We start from the raw sequence: 15,404 nt of genomic DNA, 5'->3' as shown, positions 1-15,404 counted from the left end.
GCTAATAAAACAGTACCCTGACCTGGATGGCCCAGGTGAACCTGATCTCGTCAGATCTCAGAAGCTAAAGGCCTTGGTTAGTAATTGGATGGGAGACCTCCAAAGAAGACTAGGGTTGCAGAGGCAGGCAATGGCAAACCACCTCTGTTAATCTCTTGCCACCAGGGGTCTCCATATGTCAGCTATGACTTGAGGGCACTCTCCACAATAAAACAGTAATGCTGTGCAATCTTAATTACTTTAACAATTGGATAGAAGAGAGGCGAGGCAAAGTGGGAACAGGGACTCCCTTGAGGGCATCTAGTGGAGTCCTGGTTGTGGCAAGATTGGAACAGGCAGCTTCCTGGCTCCTTTGGCCATCTGCTGTGCTGCTCTGGCACTTAGCCAGAGGCATCTGCAAACATTTCTTTTGTTTTGCTTTGTGTTATGATTCCAGAGAAGAATTTGACCAGGAGGAGAAGGCAAAGTTCGGGGAACTCTGCAGCGGGGAGAATGCGAAAGGCAGGGAATGGTTTGCAAGATACGTCAGTGCTCAGGTAAGGAGAGGCATGGGGCATAAAAGCTCGGAGGGGGGGGGGGGTCGTGTTCTCTGGAGCCGTCCCCTGCTTCTCATGAAACTGATGCCCCTTTGGGGAAACATATAGGGAGAAAACTCTGAAATATTTTCCCTTGGAGACCCAGATGGCCTTCTGGAGATCCATTAAAACAATTCTCTTCTGGAGGGCCTTGGAGAGGAGGCTAAATTATCATCTTCCAAAGTTGACCGGTTTTATGTGCCAGGTTTTATTTTATTTTATTCCGGGCTTCTCGTGCACGAATGCTATTTTATTGGAGGGATGTCTTTTGTTATTTTGTTGCTTGTTAATTTTTTTTAGTTAGCGTGGGTTGAACCGTTGGGTGCCTTTTTATTGGCAGTTTTGTTTTACTGGCTTGCTTTTGATGTTATGGTTTAATTACGTTTAAGTTTTATGTAAATGTTCTCTGTTTTTTCCCCTCCCTTGTTGTAAGTCACTCTGAGTACCTTTTTTGTTAAAGTACAAACTAAATCTATAAATAAATGTGCTGCCTCTTGTGACTCATTCACACAATTGGGATCCAGAGGCTGTGATTTCTGGGTTTTTACTTTGGGACTGCAAACATAATCCCCAGGCAAATGAAATGTGCGAGGGCATCATCCATTGCCCTGTGGTCTCTTGGGTTGCACTTTTCTTCTTGGAAGAGTAAATTTTGCCCGTCTTCATGTACCAGGATTAAGGATATGATCATTCGTGCCAAGGTGATAAACATTATCGCCCTTTCTTCTGTTTGCATCCTATTCTGATTGCTGCTTTGAATATGCCACCGTCACAAAGATTAACGAGTTCAGACTTCCTTATTATGGGATAATGTACAAAGGAGGTTCTAGAATGCTGGAGCAAAAGTTTACTCCACTGAAACTGAGACTCGGATAGCAAAGAAGTTGGCTTACATAGCAAGAGAGGAGTTGTTAATTAATGATGAAATACAAAAGTTCTCAGGGTTTGATCTCTAGCATTTCCAGTGCAAGGGCCTGGGGTGGAAGATGTGGGGAAACACCCCTCCTGTCTGAGACCCTGGAGCCACTGCCAGCAAATTCTGGCTAGATATTCCAGTTGTCCGACTTGGGACGAGGCAACTTAATTTCAGTTTTGTTTTTCTGTTTTATAGTCCCAGGCGAAAACGTGCACCTAGATGTGCAGCGATTAAAAATACCTGCTCTATAAAAAGGTTAAATCAAGATAATTGGAGACTTTATTAGAGGAGGGAGCTATTTCTGGGGCCTCAAACACATTTCTCATGTTCTAGTGGCTGCTCCTGCAGAAGAGGGTGGCTTGTTAACATGCCTCCATGGAGAGCCAGTCTATGCATTCACCAGAATTGGATGCAAAGGCTCTTTCTGGACTGTGTCATCACAAGGGGTGTTGCACGTTTGAATTCCTTTTACAAAAGGAGGAGCCCCGACAGAGCTGTCGAGAGGGTTTGGAGCTCTTTTCAAGGGGTGTTGCACGTTTGAATTCCTTTTACAAAAGGAGGAGCCGCAGCGTCCCAATGCAAGCTATTTCCTGACCTGATAGTCTTCTGCACGCGGATTTTCCCCATCTCTCCCTCCTCCGAATGGGTAACATTCGGACATGCACTCTTCCAACCTGTATTCTGAAGTTGTCAGTCCAGGAACCATTTTACTGCTTCCCTGCAGAACAAATCAACGGGCCCTGAGATTACGTCTTGCACTCTGTGAGGGAGTCCCTGTGGAACTGGTACCCTTATCTGTGCAGGGAACTTCGGCAACAGTGAGAAAGAACACTCTTTGGGTTGGGATTTTTGCAAGTGTCCTATGTTCAGTCATGAAAGAGTTAAATTGTTATTCTGTTTGTTTAGTCAGATAGCTAGTTAGCATAGGACCACTTAGGCCTCGGCCGTAGAAAGGGGAGTCTTTAGTCTTAATGACGGAATCTAGGACTGTCTGTTGGATGAAGCAGTTTATTGTGGGGCAATTAACTAGAAACATATACTATGGTTTTATAGCTCTTAGTTCACTTCAGTGCAGTCTCAGTCTCTAAGTTTCTATCTCTAAGCTCCTAGTCTAGCCATCAAGATGTAGTTAGTTAGAGATTCTTTATTTTCTTACCAAATGTACCCTTTCCCCTGATATGTAGTAAAGGTATTTTTCTTAGAGCTAAAACCACAGAAGCCTGTCTACTTATTTCCGATGCGCTAATATTAAACTCTGCAAACGTATCTCTTTTTAATCACCCATCAACACTTTACCATCTGTGTTTTCACAGCGCTGCAACTCCAAGTGCGTCTCGGAGCAGACCTTCTACCGGCTGGTGCAGTCTTTTGCTGTGGTGCTCTTTGAGTGAGTAACGCTGGATGTGAAAAAGGCAGCTCGCAGGGGTCATTTATTGCAGCGATCCAGGGAGTCCTGCAGCCAGAACTGGTCCAGTGAGCTGTGACCCTGGCTTTGTTTTGGCCCTTTCGGTGGGAGGTTATAATGGCTTTTGCTTTCGTGTTCCACACGTAGATTGGTGTTAATGGAAGTGACGCGGCCTTGAAATATGTGTGTGCGGGAATCTCTCCCACTCGAGCATTTCGAGCATTTCGTTAGAGGCATGTCTCCATGAAGAAGAGAGGGCATGGCAGAGGGAAGCTGTCCCTGGCATCACCCTCCTTCATAGTGCCAGGAGGCCCACGGCTTGCTCATTTCCAGATCCAGTGTCTCGTGTGCAGAACAAGCTTTGACTCGCCATGCTATGCTGATCAGATATACTGGACTTGGAATGGGGGGGGCAGTCAAGGACCAGGGCCCTCCCCTTGCCCCCCTGAGCTCCCTAGAGGGAAGGTGGGATGACAAAATACATTGGTAATCGTTTAGGTCCTCATCACATTCTGGACAGCTCTCCCTGCTTTCTCTTTCCATAAGGGAAACTGAGGCTGTACGGCTATGGATTTTCTAAGCCTGCAAAAAGAGGAATCCCAGGTCTGCTGTCTGTGCGCTGGTTATCAGTTGCTGTGGCTTGTGCTCAGCAAAGAGTGGGGCGCACACGATGGTGATGCCGCTTTAAAATTTGCCCTCTCTTTTTATATGATTAATTCTGCATCTTTTCCACCATTCAGGTGTTATCAAATGGACGACTTCAGCCCTGCTAAGAACCTCATGACCATGTGCTTCACTTACTACTATATTGGTAAGGGATGGATCCCTCTACCAGGTGCACGCCTCCTCTTTGCACGTAACACAGCTCGCCCCCCCCCCTCTGGAATTATCGTCCCCTTCCTGGGAACTGATGTGTCAAAACACGACTTTGTTTTTTGTGCAAAAGGGCTGAGCTTGTCTTGAGGCAAGATCTTTAAAGGAGGGAGAAGAACCTGGGAATGGCCTTTTTAGTCGCTGCTCAGACTGTGGTGCTCGTTCTGCAGTATTAGAGATGTTGATCGTAACGCCTCCAGCTTTGTTGGAAGAATGTGTTTTTGGAGGAAAAAAGCCCTTCTATGAGTTCATGGTGCTCATGGTGCCCACCCACCTCACAGGGTGTTTTGTTGTGGGGATAATAATGACATACTTTGTAAACTGCTCTGAATGGGCATTAAGTTGTCCTGAAGGGCGGTATATAAATCGAATGTTGTTGTTGTTGTTATGGAGGCTGATGGAAGCATAATGCATTTTTAGCTGCATCTTTGACTTGCTTCCACCTTTTTAACTATTTCTTGTATTTTTAATCTAATTCTCAATTTGAATCATGAGGACTAGAAACTTACAATAAAAAGGTTTTTTAAAGGGGTCTGGAAGGCATTGGTCTTTTAGGGAAATACAAAAATATATTGGAAAGCAGAGGGCGTGGCTTCCTGGTAAAGCACGTGGTTCTGCATGCAGAAGATTTTGGGATCGCTCTCCGGTTGAAAGTCTTCTGATACCAGGTGCTGGAAGAGACCCTTCTCTGCCTGCGATCTTGGAGAGCTGTTGCTACTCAGAGTAGACCATATTGAGTCAGTTGGCCCGACTTGGTGTAATGAACTACTACAAATAGGAATACAGTTAAAGACACATGATAAAAGTGAAGACACTGAAGTGTCACTGTGTACAAATTCAATAAAGGTTCATATTATGTGTATATCAACAATACGTTTAATTAATCAATTCATTCATTCATATAAACAAGTTTTCCAAAGTTATACGCTAAGTCCCAAAGCATAGGCATAATAAGTTTTCCGGATTTCTTTTCTTGTTTCGAGTTTCTTTTAGGACTTCTCATAGTATGCCATAAAATAAACAGGAATTCTACAAATGTCTTCAGAGATAGAAGCCTCTTGTTTGTTTGTTTGTTTATGTCATTTATAGTCCGCCTTTCTCACTGAGACTCAAGGCAGATTACGTAGTGTGAGATTAGTACAGTCAATTTCAAGGATATTTCCATAAACAATGCAACGCTTTGGAACTTTGTGTATAGCTTTGGAAAACGGATTTTTATGCTTTGGGAGTCAGTGTGTAACTTTGGAAAACTGTTATTTATATGAATGAATTAATGGATTAATTCAATGTATTGTTGATATAGACATATTTACGAACCTTTATTGAATTTGTATACAGTGGCACTTCAGTGTCTTTGTTTTTATCATACGACTTGGCGTAACGCAGCCTCAAAAGGTCAAGGCTGCCGTTTCCATTCCTTTCTGTTCTGTCGTCTTCCGACAGGCAAACTGCAAGCCCTGCCCTCCGAGTCCAAAGAGAAGCCCACCGGGAGCATCGATTCCTACCTGAGGTCTGCAAACAGCTGGCTGGCCGAGAAGAAAGACATTGCGGAACGGCTCCTGAAGAACACCAAGTCTGAGAACATGAAAGGCTTTTTTGGCAGCTTCGAGTCCAAGCTGAAATCTCCCATTGCCAAGAAAAACGAGTGAGTCCTGTCCTGGATATGACCCCGGAGGCAGAGAATCAGCTCTTGTGCACCAAGATGGTGAAAAAAAAATGAGCCTGGGAGAGAAGGGCTGCTCTGCATTCGGCCTGCGCCTGCACTCCCCCTGCTTGGTTGACGTCTCTTTGCTTGTTTCTAGGGATGGAGAAGAGAAGCCGAAAGAGAGAATCCAGAAGTCAGGTAAGCACAGCTGTCGGAGGAGCCTGTTTAAAAGTGTGTGTTCCAAATATTCTTGATGATTTGGCCTCCTGGAGATGAGAGCAAACAGATCCTGGCCTGAGTGGGACTGCTTGTTTTGTTGATGTTTGTGTGTGTGTACAAAAATCCCTCCCCTCACCTATTCCTGCCTCCCCTTGCAGTTTCTCTGTACACTCCAGAGGAGGAGGAAGAAAAGACAGGAGAGAAGATCTATCTGTACACACACCTGAAGCAGCAGCCCATCTGGTAAGATCCAGCAGCTTGCGTCCTGGGCATATGGGCGAGAGCCCAGGGCCTCCTAATCCTGCAGGGTCCAGCCATATTCCTGCTTGGCTGGGTGCAGGCCGTTCTAGCCCATTCTTCCCTTCTCCCCTTTAATAGTTCTGCGTCTGGTCCAGACCCTAGTTATTGATTTTATTTCTGTGTATGACATAAGAAATATTCTGTGCTCAACCAAGTTCTCAAAGCATGTTTGCATAAATGAAAAGCAGCCAAGGAGAGACAAGTTCAAGCATTCACTGAAAACGGCTGCCTTCAAAATAGCTTCCTAAAAGATGTTAAGCAAAGAAGTGGTTTGTGTGATGGACTAGCATCTGAGATTCTGGGGTTCGCAGCCTGGCTCTGACACGAAGCTCGCTAGGCGACCTTGGGCCAGTCACATACTCTCCACCTGATCTAATTCATGGGGTGGCGGTTTGGATAAAACGGGGAAGGGAAACCCGCGTGATCTGCCTTCAGCTCCTTGGACAAAGGGTAGGATGGTTGCTAAAGTTCAAATGAGACCTCCCTAGCCACCTGTCCTCTTTCCCCGCTTTGCAGGCACACTCTGAGATTTTGGAATGCAGCTTTCTTTGATGCGGTCCACTGCGAGAGGCGCAAGCGGTCTCCCACCACCAGGTAGGAGTCTAGCTTCCTTTTTTGGCAAGGGGCTGGGCCAGGAGGAGGTGATCAAACAACGATTGCCCTCGTGAAGTCTACAAAAGCTTTGTTTCGCCCCGTCCAGTCAAGATGTCAGCTTGTGCTGTCTCTTCCACATCTGCTGATTGGCAGGGAAAGCTCTCTAAGGAGGGATCCAGAGTTTCCCAGTCTCTCCAGAGAAGGATTTAGCCAAAAGGTTGACAGTTTGGTTTGATTGGGACATCACAGAGGGAGACGGGGGGAGCCCGGATAAGGGAAGGGAGGCCTTTCCCCTAGCTCTCTTTTGTGGGGAGGGGTGGGCAGAAACTAATCTCTCTCTCTCTCTCTCTCTCTCTCTCTCTCTTTATCTTTTGATTTCCTCTCTTCTTCCATGTTTTCTCTCCATCCCTCTTTCTTGCATGATCTTTAACATGTCACCTTCTGTTGGCTCTTTCTGCTGCCACTCCAGAGGGAACACTGGAGAGGAAGAGGAAACAAGGTGTGTCTGTCCGCATTTTCTTGGTTACTTCCCCCCCCCCCTAATAGTAACACTGCCGGCTTGCTTTGGGTCCAAAAATTTTCTTCCGCAGTTCTAAAGCAGCTTCGGAGGCCTGCTGAGTGGCGAAAATCCCACTAGAGGAAAAGGGCTGATCCGACTAAGGAATTGAACCTGGGGCTTTGTTGCCTGCTGGATCCAAAGAGAGGCTGGAGGTAGACGATAGTGGAGTGCTGTTTTTGCGGGAAGCGAGTTAAAAAGCACATGCACAGCCAGCAGCACAACTGCTGTGAACAGTCATGCTCTGCGTTTTGTGCGCACATGCAGGACTGGAATCAGACTAAATTTTCTGCTGATGGAAGGCACTTCAATCAGTGGGAAAAAACTTTCCTCCCCCCCTCCCCCGTCTCTTCCTGCCACAGCACACTCATCTCCCCAAAATGCGGCTCCGGAGGGAGGGGACTCTCAGGAATGACACGAAGGCCGAATCAGGTGTCTGCAGCAAGAAGGCTGAATTGATGGACGTTAAACTTTCATTAGCAGAAAATCTAGTCCGAGTCCAGTGCAGTCTTTACCCCAATTTCGAGGTCACGACAAGCCCTGCATTGACTGGGGGCTTGCGATGTCACAAAACCAACTCCCTGAGAACTGCATTCAAACGCTTTGCCATTGCTGTCAAACATTAGATCAGATAATCTTTCAAGGAGTGCTTTCAAGGAAAAAGACAACTCGGCCCAAAGCGTGGCAGGTGGTAGAAAGTGAGTAAAGCAGTCAGCGGTTGATTCATGGATAAGTACATCTGTTTAAAGCCTTGTAAAGGCACATTGAAGTTGGGTTTTCTTTATGGGAAGAACCCATGGCACGTTCTTTTTTATAATGTCCGTCTTTAGTCTTCCCCCCCCTCCCCAAGCAATTTGAGGGGTCTCTTCTTAAGGAAAGAGTCCAGTTAGCTCCTTTGAGACTAAACAACTTTATTGTAGCATAAGCTTTCGAGAACCACAGAGAGATTCCTGAAAACGGAGGCACAGGTCACAGTGGTTGTCAGGTCCTCTTTTTTCCATCGGCGGCAGACCAGGCAACTTGTCCCTTACTTGTCAACCCATGACTTAACTCCAGTGATCCAGGCAATGGTCATCTCTGGGCTAGATTACTGTAACTCGCTCTAAGCGGGGCTGCCCTTGAGCCTGACCCGGAGATTACAGCTGGTACAAAATGCAGCAGCGCATGTTATTACAAGAGTGCCAAATAAGGCGCATATAACACCGTTCTTACGCAAGCTGCATTGGTTGCCAGTGGAGTACTGGATCAGATTCAAGGTTCTGGTATTGACCTATAAGGCCCTATGCGGACTGGGTCCAGCATATCTATGGGACCATCTCTCCCCATATATTCCCTGGAGGACACTCCGATCAGGGGACAAACAGCTGTTGGTGGTCCCTGGCCCCAAGGAGGCCCACCTAGCCTCGACTAGAGCCAGGGCCTTTTCGGTCCTGGCTCCCACCTGGTGGAATGCTCTGTCTGCTGAGAACAGGGCCCGGCAGGACCTACTATCCTTCCACCAGGTCTGCAAGACAGAGTTGTTCCGCCAAGCATATGGCTGAGGCTGGGCCTCCGCCGGCCTGAAAAAAGGGGTGTATAAAATCTTAACCCTCCCTGTGAAGGCTGTCCACCATCCTGTTTTAAATGTGTATTAATAGAAATACACTGCTGTTTTAATGATGTTTTAATGTAGATGAATTTTTATTGTATTTTAATATGTTGTTATCTTCCCTGAGCCCGCCCGCAGGGAGGGTGGAATAAAAATTTGAAATAAAATAAATAAATAATATGGCTAACTTCTCTGGATCTACTTCTTAAGGAATGTTCTCAGCCCAGGGAGGAAGTACAGATCTAGAACTTTATGGGAAGAACCCATGGGTTCTCCCATGGAAGGATTTTAAGACCTCTCTCTGCCAGAGACCCTAAGAGGTTGATGGACCAAGGGTCTGTCTTGGTAGAGGGTGACTTCATATTTTTCCTCCTTATAGTAAATCAAATTTTGCAGGGTTTTTTTGTGTGTGGCTGTTTCAAAACCTCCAAAGCCTGTTTGAACAAATGAGACACTAGTCCTATTCACATGTTACAGTGAACTCATGTGCAGTTCATGTACAGTGTACACTTATTCCTTGGGGTCAGTAATTCTCTTGTTACTGTCAACACATGTACAACTGAATGTTTCATTCATAAAGTGTACGTGCATCGGTTCTTTCTTACAAAACAGATGTACAGGCAGGATGTAAGTGCATTCACTGTAATGTGTGAACTGGGGTAATGAATACACACCACAGAAAACAAAGCCTCTCTTAGCCTGCTCCCGGTCCTCTTAAAAATTATTGTCTGGTTTCAGCCGATGTCTGCCTCGCTGGCAACAATCAATCCCAAATTATGGCTGCTATGCAGGTTGTATTAAAGTTTGCTTGAACATCTGCAAATCTTGTGTGAAAGTGCTGCTTTTGTGGTTTTCCTCACCATCAAATATAGTAAGTTTTTGGACACAAACAGGCATTTTCCTATCTATAGAAGGTTCTAGATGCTACTCTCTCCCTGAGTTTCTCCTCTTCTGCCCCTTCCCTGATTTTCCTTTTTGCTTAATGACCCTGTGGAATGCTGTCTCTCCTTCCCCCTTCCATTTCTGTCTAACCATCTGAACTTGACTATATCTGTCTGCCTGTAGATGTCTCCCCCCTGCCCCTTCCCTTGTTACTGTGGCACATAGAGGCTGTGTCGCTTGCTGTGTTATTCCCCTGTCCTGCTACATGGATTAATGGCTCTTTCTGTGCAGTCTGACAGGGGGCTGGTCTTTGCATGTGCTTGGAACAGCAGCTCCCAAGGGCGAGAGGGGGGGAATCCACGCATTGCTTGGGATGGTTTCTGTAGCCTCCCAGATTGCAAAGGGTGGTGCTGCAGGACTTCACCTATATGCGGGCAAAAGGGAGATCTGCCACACCAGCTAAGGAAGCCTCCTTGCCCAGATAGGCCGGGTTGGTTTAGCTGGTACACCTTATAAAAACTGCCCGGCCAGGTTTATACCTTCATCTGGGCAGCACAGACAGCAGTCTCCAGAGATCTACAGCCTCACCTGTGCCCATCTCGTCTGTGGGTCTGGGTTATGGTCAAGGTGGCACCCTTGAATTTCCTGCTGAGGGATCTTTATGCCACCCTCTGCAACATAAAGATCCCTTGGCAGGAAATTCGAGGGGCAACTCCGTCTTTGGTGTTCCTGTTGCCTGCCTTCTGTTTCCACTGTTGCTTCTCCTCCACTGACTTCCTTCTTCCTGTCCTTCCCTTCTTTTTCCTTTTCCACCTCTTAACATGTTTTTTAAAAAGTTCAAGTGTGTGAGATTTGATCTGCAGCTAAGTTGCGTGGTAGAGTCCTTCCTGAATTAAGACCATGCAGGTAGAAGATGTGTGCCTTTAGAAAAGTAGTGCATTAGAAACTAGTTGTCTCCTTGATATGCTGTGTTCTGTATGAAGGGGATATTTTTGCAGGTGGGACATAAAGAAATCCCCCCCCCAAACACAGTATGCAATGCTATAGCCCAGAAGGGGCTCTGTCACTTGAGTATGTTTTGCTGAGTATACAACTTGACTTAAGACCTCCATTCTTGCTTACATTTAATGTGAATCCATATAATTCCACTCGGGTTTAAAGAGGAATTGGTGCAAGCACCCTGAGCCCTTTCCTTGCGTTGCTCGTCTTCCAAGACCTACCAGTGCAAATCTCGAGTGGAAGGCAGTGCTTGGAAACTCCTGCAAATGTGATGCAGAGTGCCTGAGCCCATGAATAGTGTGGGGCTCAGAACCAAGCCAGCAGCAGCAATGAGGGAACACGGGGTTCTGATCCCCCCTTCCAAGTCCAGCGTGAGGAGAGAGGTTGAAGAAGATCAAGAAGAAGGTTGGTGGTGTGGGCTGCTGTCCGCTTCAAGTGCAGCTGAGAAAATTATGGGGAACATCTGCTGAAAGGGGAGTGAGGGCCAAGCTAATAGGATGTGAGGGGATCGGAGAGACCTGGGTTCAAATCTTGTCTCAGGGCCAAGCTACACATGACGAAAGACACTTGAACGGCAAGTGGATTGAGTGGAGGGCAAGTGAACAGGGAGAAATACACTTGCCATTCAAGTGTCATTTGTCACTTGTAGCTTGGCCCTCAGAGCACTATAAAGATGCAAGCCGGTGGAGGAGAAGAAAGAGAAGGCACTAATGCATCTTTAGAGATAGAATAGGTAGGGTTACGGCATGTGTTGGAAGGCGAACCTAATTTAATGAATACAAGCAGAAGATTGTACGTCTTGGTGTTCAGCTGGCCTGTGGAACTCCTAGCTACCAGACCGAGTAGCACCTAACATGAGAACTAGATTATCTAGTGTCCCTCTCAGAACCTGGTAGGATGTTCATCTCCAATGCATCATGTAATGCTGCAATAAGAAATGTTTGGAGGCTGTGGGAACGGACCGGTGAGTTAATAACCCTGCGGTGCTAACTCCAGAGGCGTCCAGATGGAGCCAGTGTTACAACTGGGACGCACGGCTTGGCTGTTCTGTTGATTCGTGTTCAGTAGGGAAAGCATTGCTGTTGCAGAATTTCCTCCAACCATTGGAGGAGCTTTCATGGAGAATTGTGCTTTTCGCTATGTATCTAAAATTGTGCAACTCTTACACCCATTTCCATAAGAGAACGGTCTGTGTGGGTAAAAAATGGTTGAAAGGTGAAGGTACCTGGGGGAAACATGAAAACCCCAGAGAATCAGGTCAACTTGGAATGTTGATCAACGCACCTTTTTTCCTTGTAGAGGCAATGGTGCATCTCATTAAAATAACGAAGCCTGTTTCCAGGCATCACAGGACAGCTCCACATTTAGGCAACCCTTTGCTACCTGCTTTGGCCATCTGCTTTTTGCTTCTGTGTTCCTTGAAGGAATTTAATCTTTGGCTCCTTGCTTGTTGCCGGGAATGGCGCCACATTATGAACTCGGTAGCCCAAGTGTTTGGTTCACTGAACATAAAACCGGAATAGAACGACTCAGTGAACGGAGTCAGTATATCTCTTCTTATAACTTCTGTCTCTCAAGACGTTGTGAGCAGGTGCAATTAGGAGACTTGTGTGTGTGTGTGTGTGTGTGTGTGTGTGTGTGTGTTTCCCAGCTGTGACCTGAGCATAGCTTCTGTGGCCTTTGAAAAGCCACTATCCCTTAGCCCTCATCTGTGAAACAGGCATAGATATAGCCTACCTCACAGGACTGGCGTGAAATCCAGAAAAAAAGAGAGACACTAAAACACATTTTTTATATTACAGGAAGTTGTTTAAATAGTAGGTGGTTTGTTCATGTTTAAAAACCAAAATCATTCTTCAGGTTATTAGAACAAGCAAGCAGAACTGAAACAGGCTATAGTAAAACTTCTTTTCTGTCTCCCGCCCTGCCCCGCCACTGCCTTCCCGGCTGCATATCTGCCTCCCTCCCTTCTTGCAAAGCTTGGATGAATATAGACTTATCTGTAGAAGGATTAGGTTGATGGCTGAAGTTCACAGATGCATTGTTGATGCCCTTTTTAGAGAGAGCGAAAGATCCATTTAGAGATTTTGGCTGCTTTGCAAGATGAGAAAAGCGCTGCCAATACGACGTATTTGGCTCATGAAAAATCAAGCAAATGTATTCAAGGCAGCATTAGGGTTTGGGCTCCTTAATTCTTTGCAGCTTTAGTCTGGGTATAATGAGAGAAGTTCCAGCATATAATCTGCAGTTGGCAACCCAAAGCCCATACAGTAAACCCGGCCTGTGGCACGTGCCACTCGCTGTCCTGTTTAGAATTGCAGGGTGCTGCACAGTGTCGTATGTACAATTACTCACTCCTGTTCTCATCAATTCTTATTATTTTGGCTGATGCTGAATAAACACACACACACACACATGCATATATTTGTTGTGTGTTGATTTCCTGCTTCATCTCTTCGCAGGGAGAAATGGTGCCACATGACTCAGGAGGAACGAGATGACAGCTTGCGGTTTAACGAGAACATCACCTTTGGACAGCTGGGGTGAGTTGAGAAGGAACCAGACCACAGCCTGACCTGCAAAGATCGCCTTTTCCAAACTACGCCTCTCCTCCACTGGCTCTGGCTAGAACCAGCCCAGCCCCTTTTAAAAAGGAGTTTGTGGAACTCCTGATGGCCTAGGGGAGGAGATGGGAAGAGCTGAGAAGAACCAGGGAGTCACCAGTTTAGATCTCGTCTCTGTCTCGATCGATTTAGCTTATTTATGTGCTACTTTTTTCCTGGAACACGGGATGCAAAGCTTACAAAGACATAGAAAATCTAAGATCAGGACAGGGCTTTTTTTCAGCTGGAACGTGGTGGAACGGAGTTCTGGAACCTCTTGAAAATGGTCACATGGCTGGTGGTCCCGCCCCCTGATCTCCAGACAGAGGGGAGTTTAGATTGCCTTCTGCGCCGTGACATGGAGGGCAATCTCAACTCCCCTCTGTCTGGAGATCAGGGGGCGGGGCCACCGGCCATGTGACCATTTTCTCCGTGGGCAACACACTGAGTTCCATCACCTCTTTTCCCAGAAAAAAAGCCCTGGATAAGAACATAATCACTGACAGTCCTAATACATCAAAATGTATGTTGCTCACACCCCTATTACTACAAAAATCTAATTGGTGAAAAATATTAAACTAGTAAAAAGCAACAACCTACACAGACACAAAAATTAAGAACAGGGAAACAAAAGATAAACAACCTGGCACTCTGCATTGATTGATTACATTTATAATCTACTCTCCCCGAACGAGCTCTGAGCAGATAACATCAGTATTAAAATTTATAAAGCATGCCAAGGTAGGAAACACCTTTTCCCTCGGCTGGCCTTGGATAAGCCAATAGTGTCTTAGGCAGTGCTTTTTTTCTGGGAAAAGAGGTGGTGGAACTCAAGACTGCACGATGATGTCACTTTGGGTCAGCTGGAACAAGGGGGAAGTTTTTTAAAGTTTAAATCGCCCTTGGTGAAAATGGTCACATGGCTGGAGGCCCCACCCCCTGATCTCCAGACAGAGGGGAGTTTAGATTGCCCTCGGCACGGAGGGAGATCTAAACTCCCCCTTGTCTGGAGATCAGGGGGCGGGGCCAACGGCCATGTGACCATTTTTAAGAGGTGCCGGAACTCCTTTCCACTGCATTCCCACTGAAAAAAAGCCCTGGTCTTAGGCATACTGATGCACCTTATAGAGTTGTTGTAAGAATCACTGGATTAAAAACTGCACTTTGAACACTTGATGCATTCTTCATGTACGTATTAGGATTTTAAATGGACTTCTCAGGTTTTAGTCTTAGGGGCACCACACTGCTCTTGATGGACCTTTGGTTTGATTCCCCCAAAGCTATTCTTACAGTGCTTGTGCATGTGTGTTCCTTTGGTGTAGCACCTTCACCCACAACATGCTGGCTTTCGGACTGAATAAGAAGCTATGCAACGATTTCTTGAAGAAGCAGGCAGTCATTGGCAATTTGGATGAAGGTAGGAGCAGAATGGAAGATTGTGTGTGTGTGTGTGTGTGTGTGTGTGTGTGTGTGTGTGTCTGTGTGTGTGTGTGTGTGTGTGTGTGTGTGTGTCTGTCTGTCTGTCTGTCTGTCTGTCTGTCTGTCTGTCTGTCTTTCACCCTGAATCAGCTCCCAGAGGAGGCGACTCAAAGAGGGAAGAGGGCCAGAGGTTCTGGGAAATTGTGAGCACACTTGCTTACTTGGCTTTGCCCATATACTTCTAGTGGAATAAGATTGTCCAGAGGATCCCAAGAAGTAATAACAACAACAACAACAACAACTGCACTTATAGACCACTGCTTTAGACAGATTAGTGCCCAGCTTATAGTGGTGAACAAAGTTAGTGTTATTGTTATCTCTGCAATACCGCTGGGGCTGAGAGAAGGGGCTTACCTAAGGCCACCTGCTGAGCTTATGGCAGTAAGGGGATTTGAACCAACAGAGTGCCGATTTGCAACCCAGCCACTTAACCACTATGCTACAGCTGCTCTGCTATAGCAGTACTGTGTTACAAGCAAAATATTGTGTGGGTGTGCAAGGCTGCCTGTTCACAAATGTGTTGGCAATTTACCAGCCTGCCCAATCACGGTAGTTTCTGTGCATTTATCAGCATTGCGTTTCCTGCTTTCTGAATCACTGCAAATGTTTCTGTACAATGAGGTTCAAACTCCCAACTGCTCTAAACCTGCAGATTATTTATCCTGATTTGCCACTGCTGGGAATGTTCTGTTTGGTCCTACCTGTGGATAAAAAGTGTTCTTTCTGCAAAGATTTTGGAAAAGTTTGCAGTCTGCTCCCCCACCCCCCTG

General features: G+C 46.2%; 1 protein-coding gene across 3 annotated transcripts in view; it reads left to right on the top strand.

Moving 5' to 3' along the window:
* KIAA0513 (KIAA0513 ortholog) overlaps window positions 1–15,404 on the top strand; it is a 58,209-nt gene that overhangs the window by 39,629 nt on the left and 3,176 nt on the right. For all 3 annotated transcript variants that reach the window (XM_055000638.1, XM_055000640.1, XM_055000639.1), the window contains exons 3-11: window positions 437–536; window positions 2,805–2,878; window positions 3,637–3,707; window positions 5,213–5,414; window positions 5,572–5,612; window positions 5,792–5,876; window positions 6,450–6,527; window positions 13,015–13,095; window positions 14,478–14,572. In XM_055000638.1, coding sequence (XP_054856613.1) covers window positions 437–536; window positions 2,805–2,878; window positions 3,637–3,707; window positions 5,213–5,414; window positions 5,572–5,612; window positions 5,792–5,876; window positions 6,450–6,527; window positions 13,015–13,095; window positions 14,478–14,572 — 827 coding nt within the window. The remainder of the gene's footprint in view (window positions 1–436; window positions 537–2,804; window positions 2,879–3,636; window positions 3,708–5,212; window positions 5,415–5,571; window positions 5,613–5,791; window positions 5,877–6,449; window positions 6,528–13,014; window positions 13,096–14,477; window positions 14,573–15,404) is intronic.

Source organism: Eublepharis macularius, chromosome 16 (genome assembly GCF_028583425.1).
Source record: "Eublepharis macularius isolate TG4126 chromosome 16, MPM_Emac_v1.0, whole genome shotgun sequence".
Lineage (NCBI taxonomy): Eukaryota > Metazoa > Chordata > Lepidosauria > Squamata > Eublepharidae > Eublepharis > Eublepharis macularius.
This window is presented reverse-complemented; position numbering and strand designations above follow the sequence as displayed.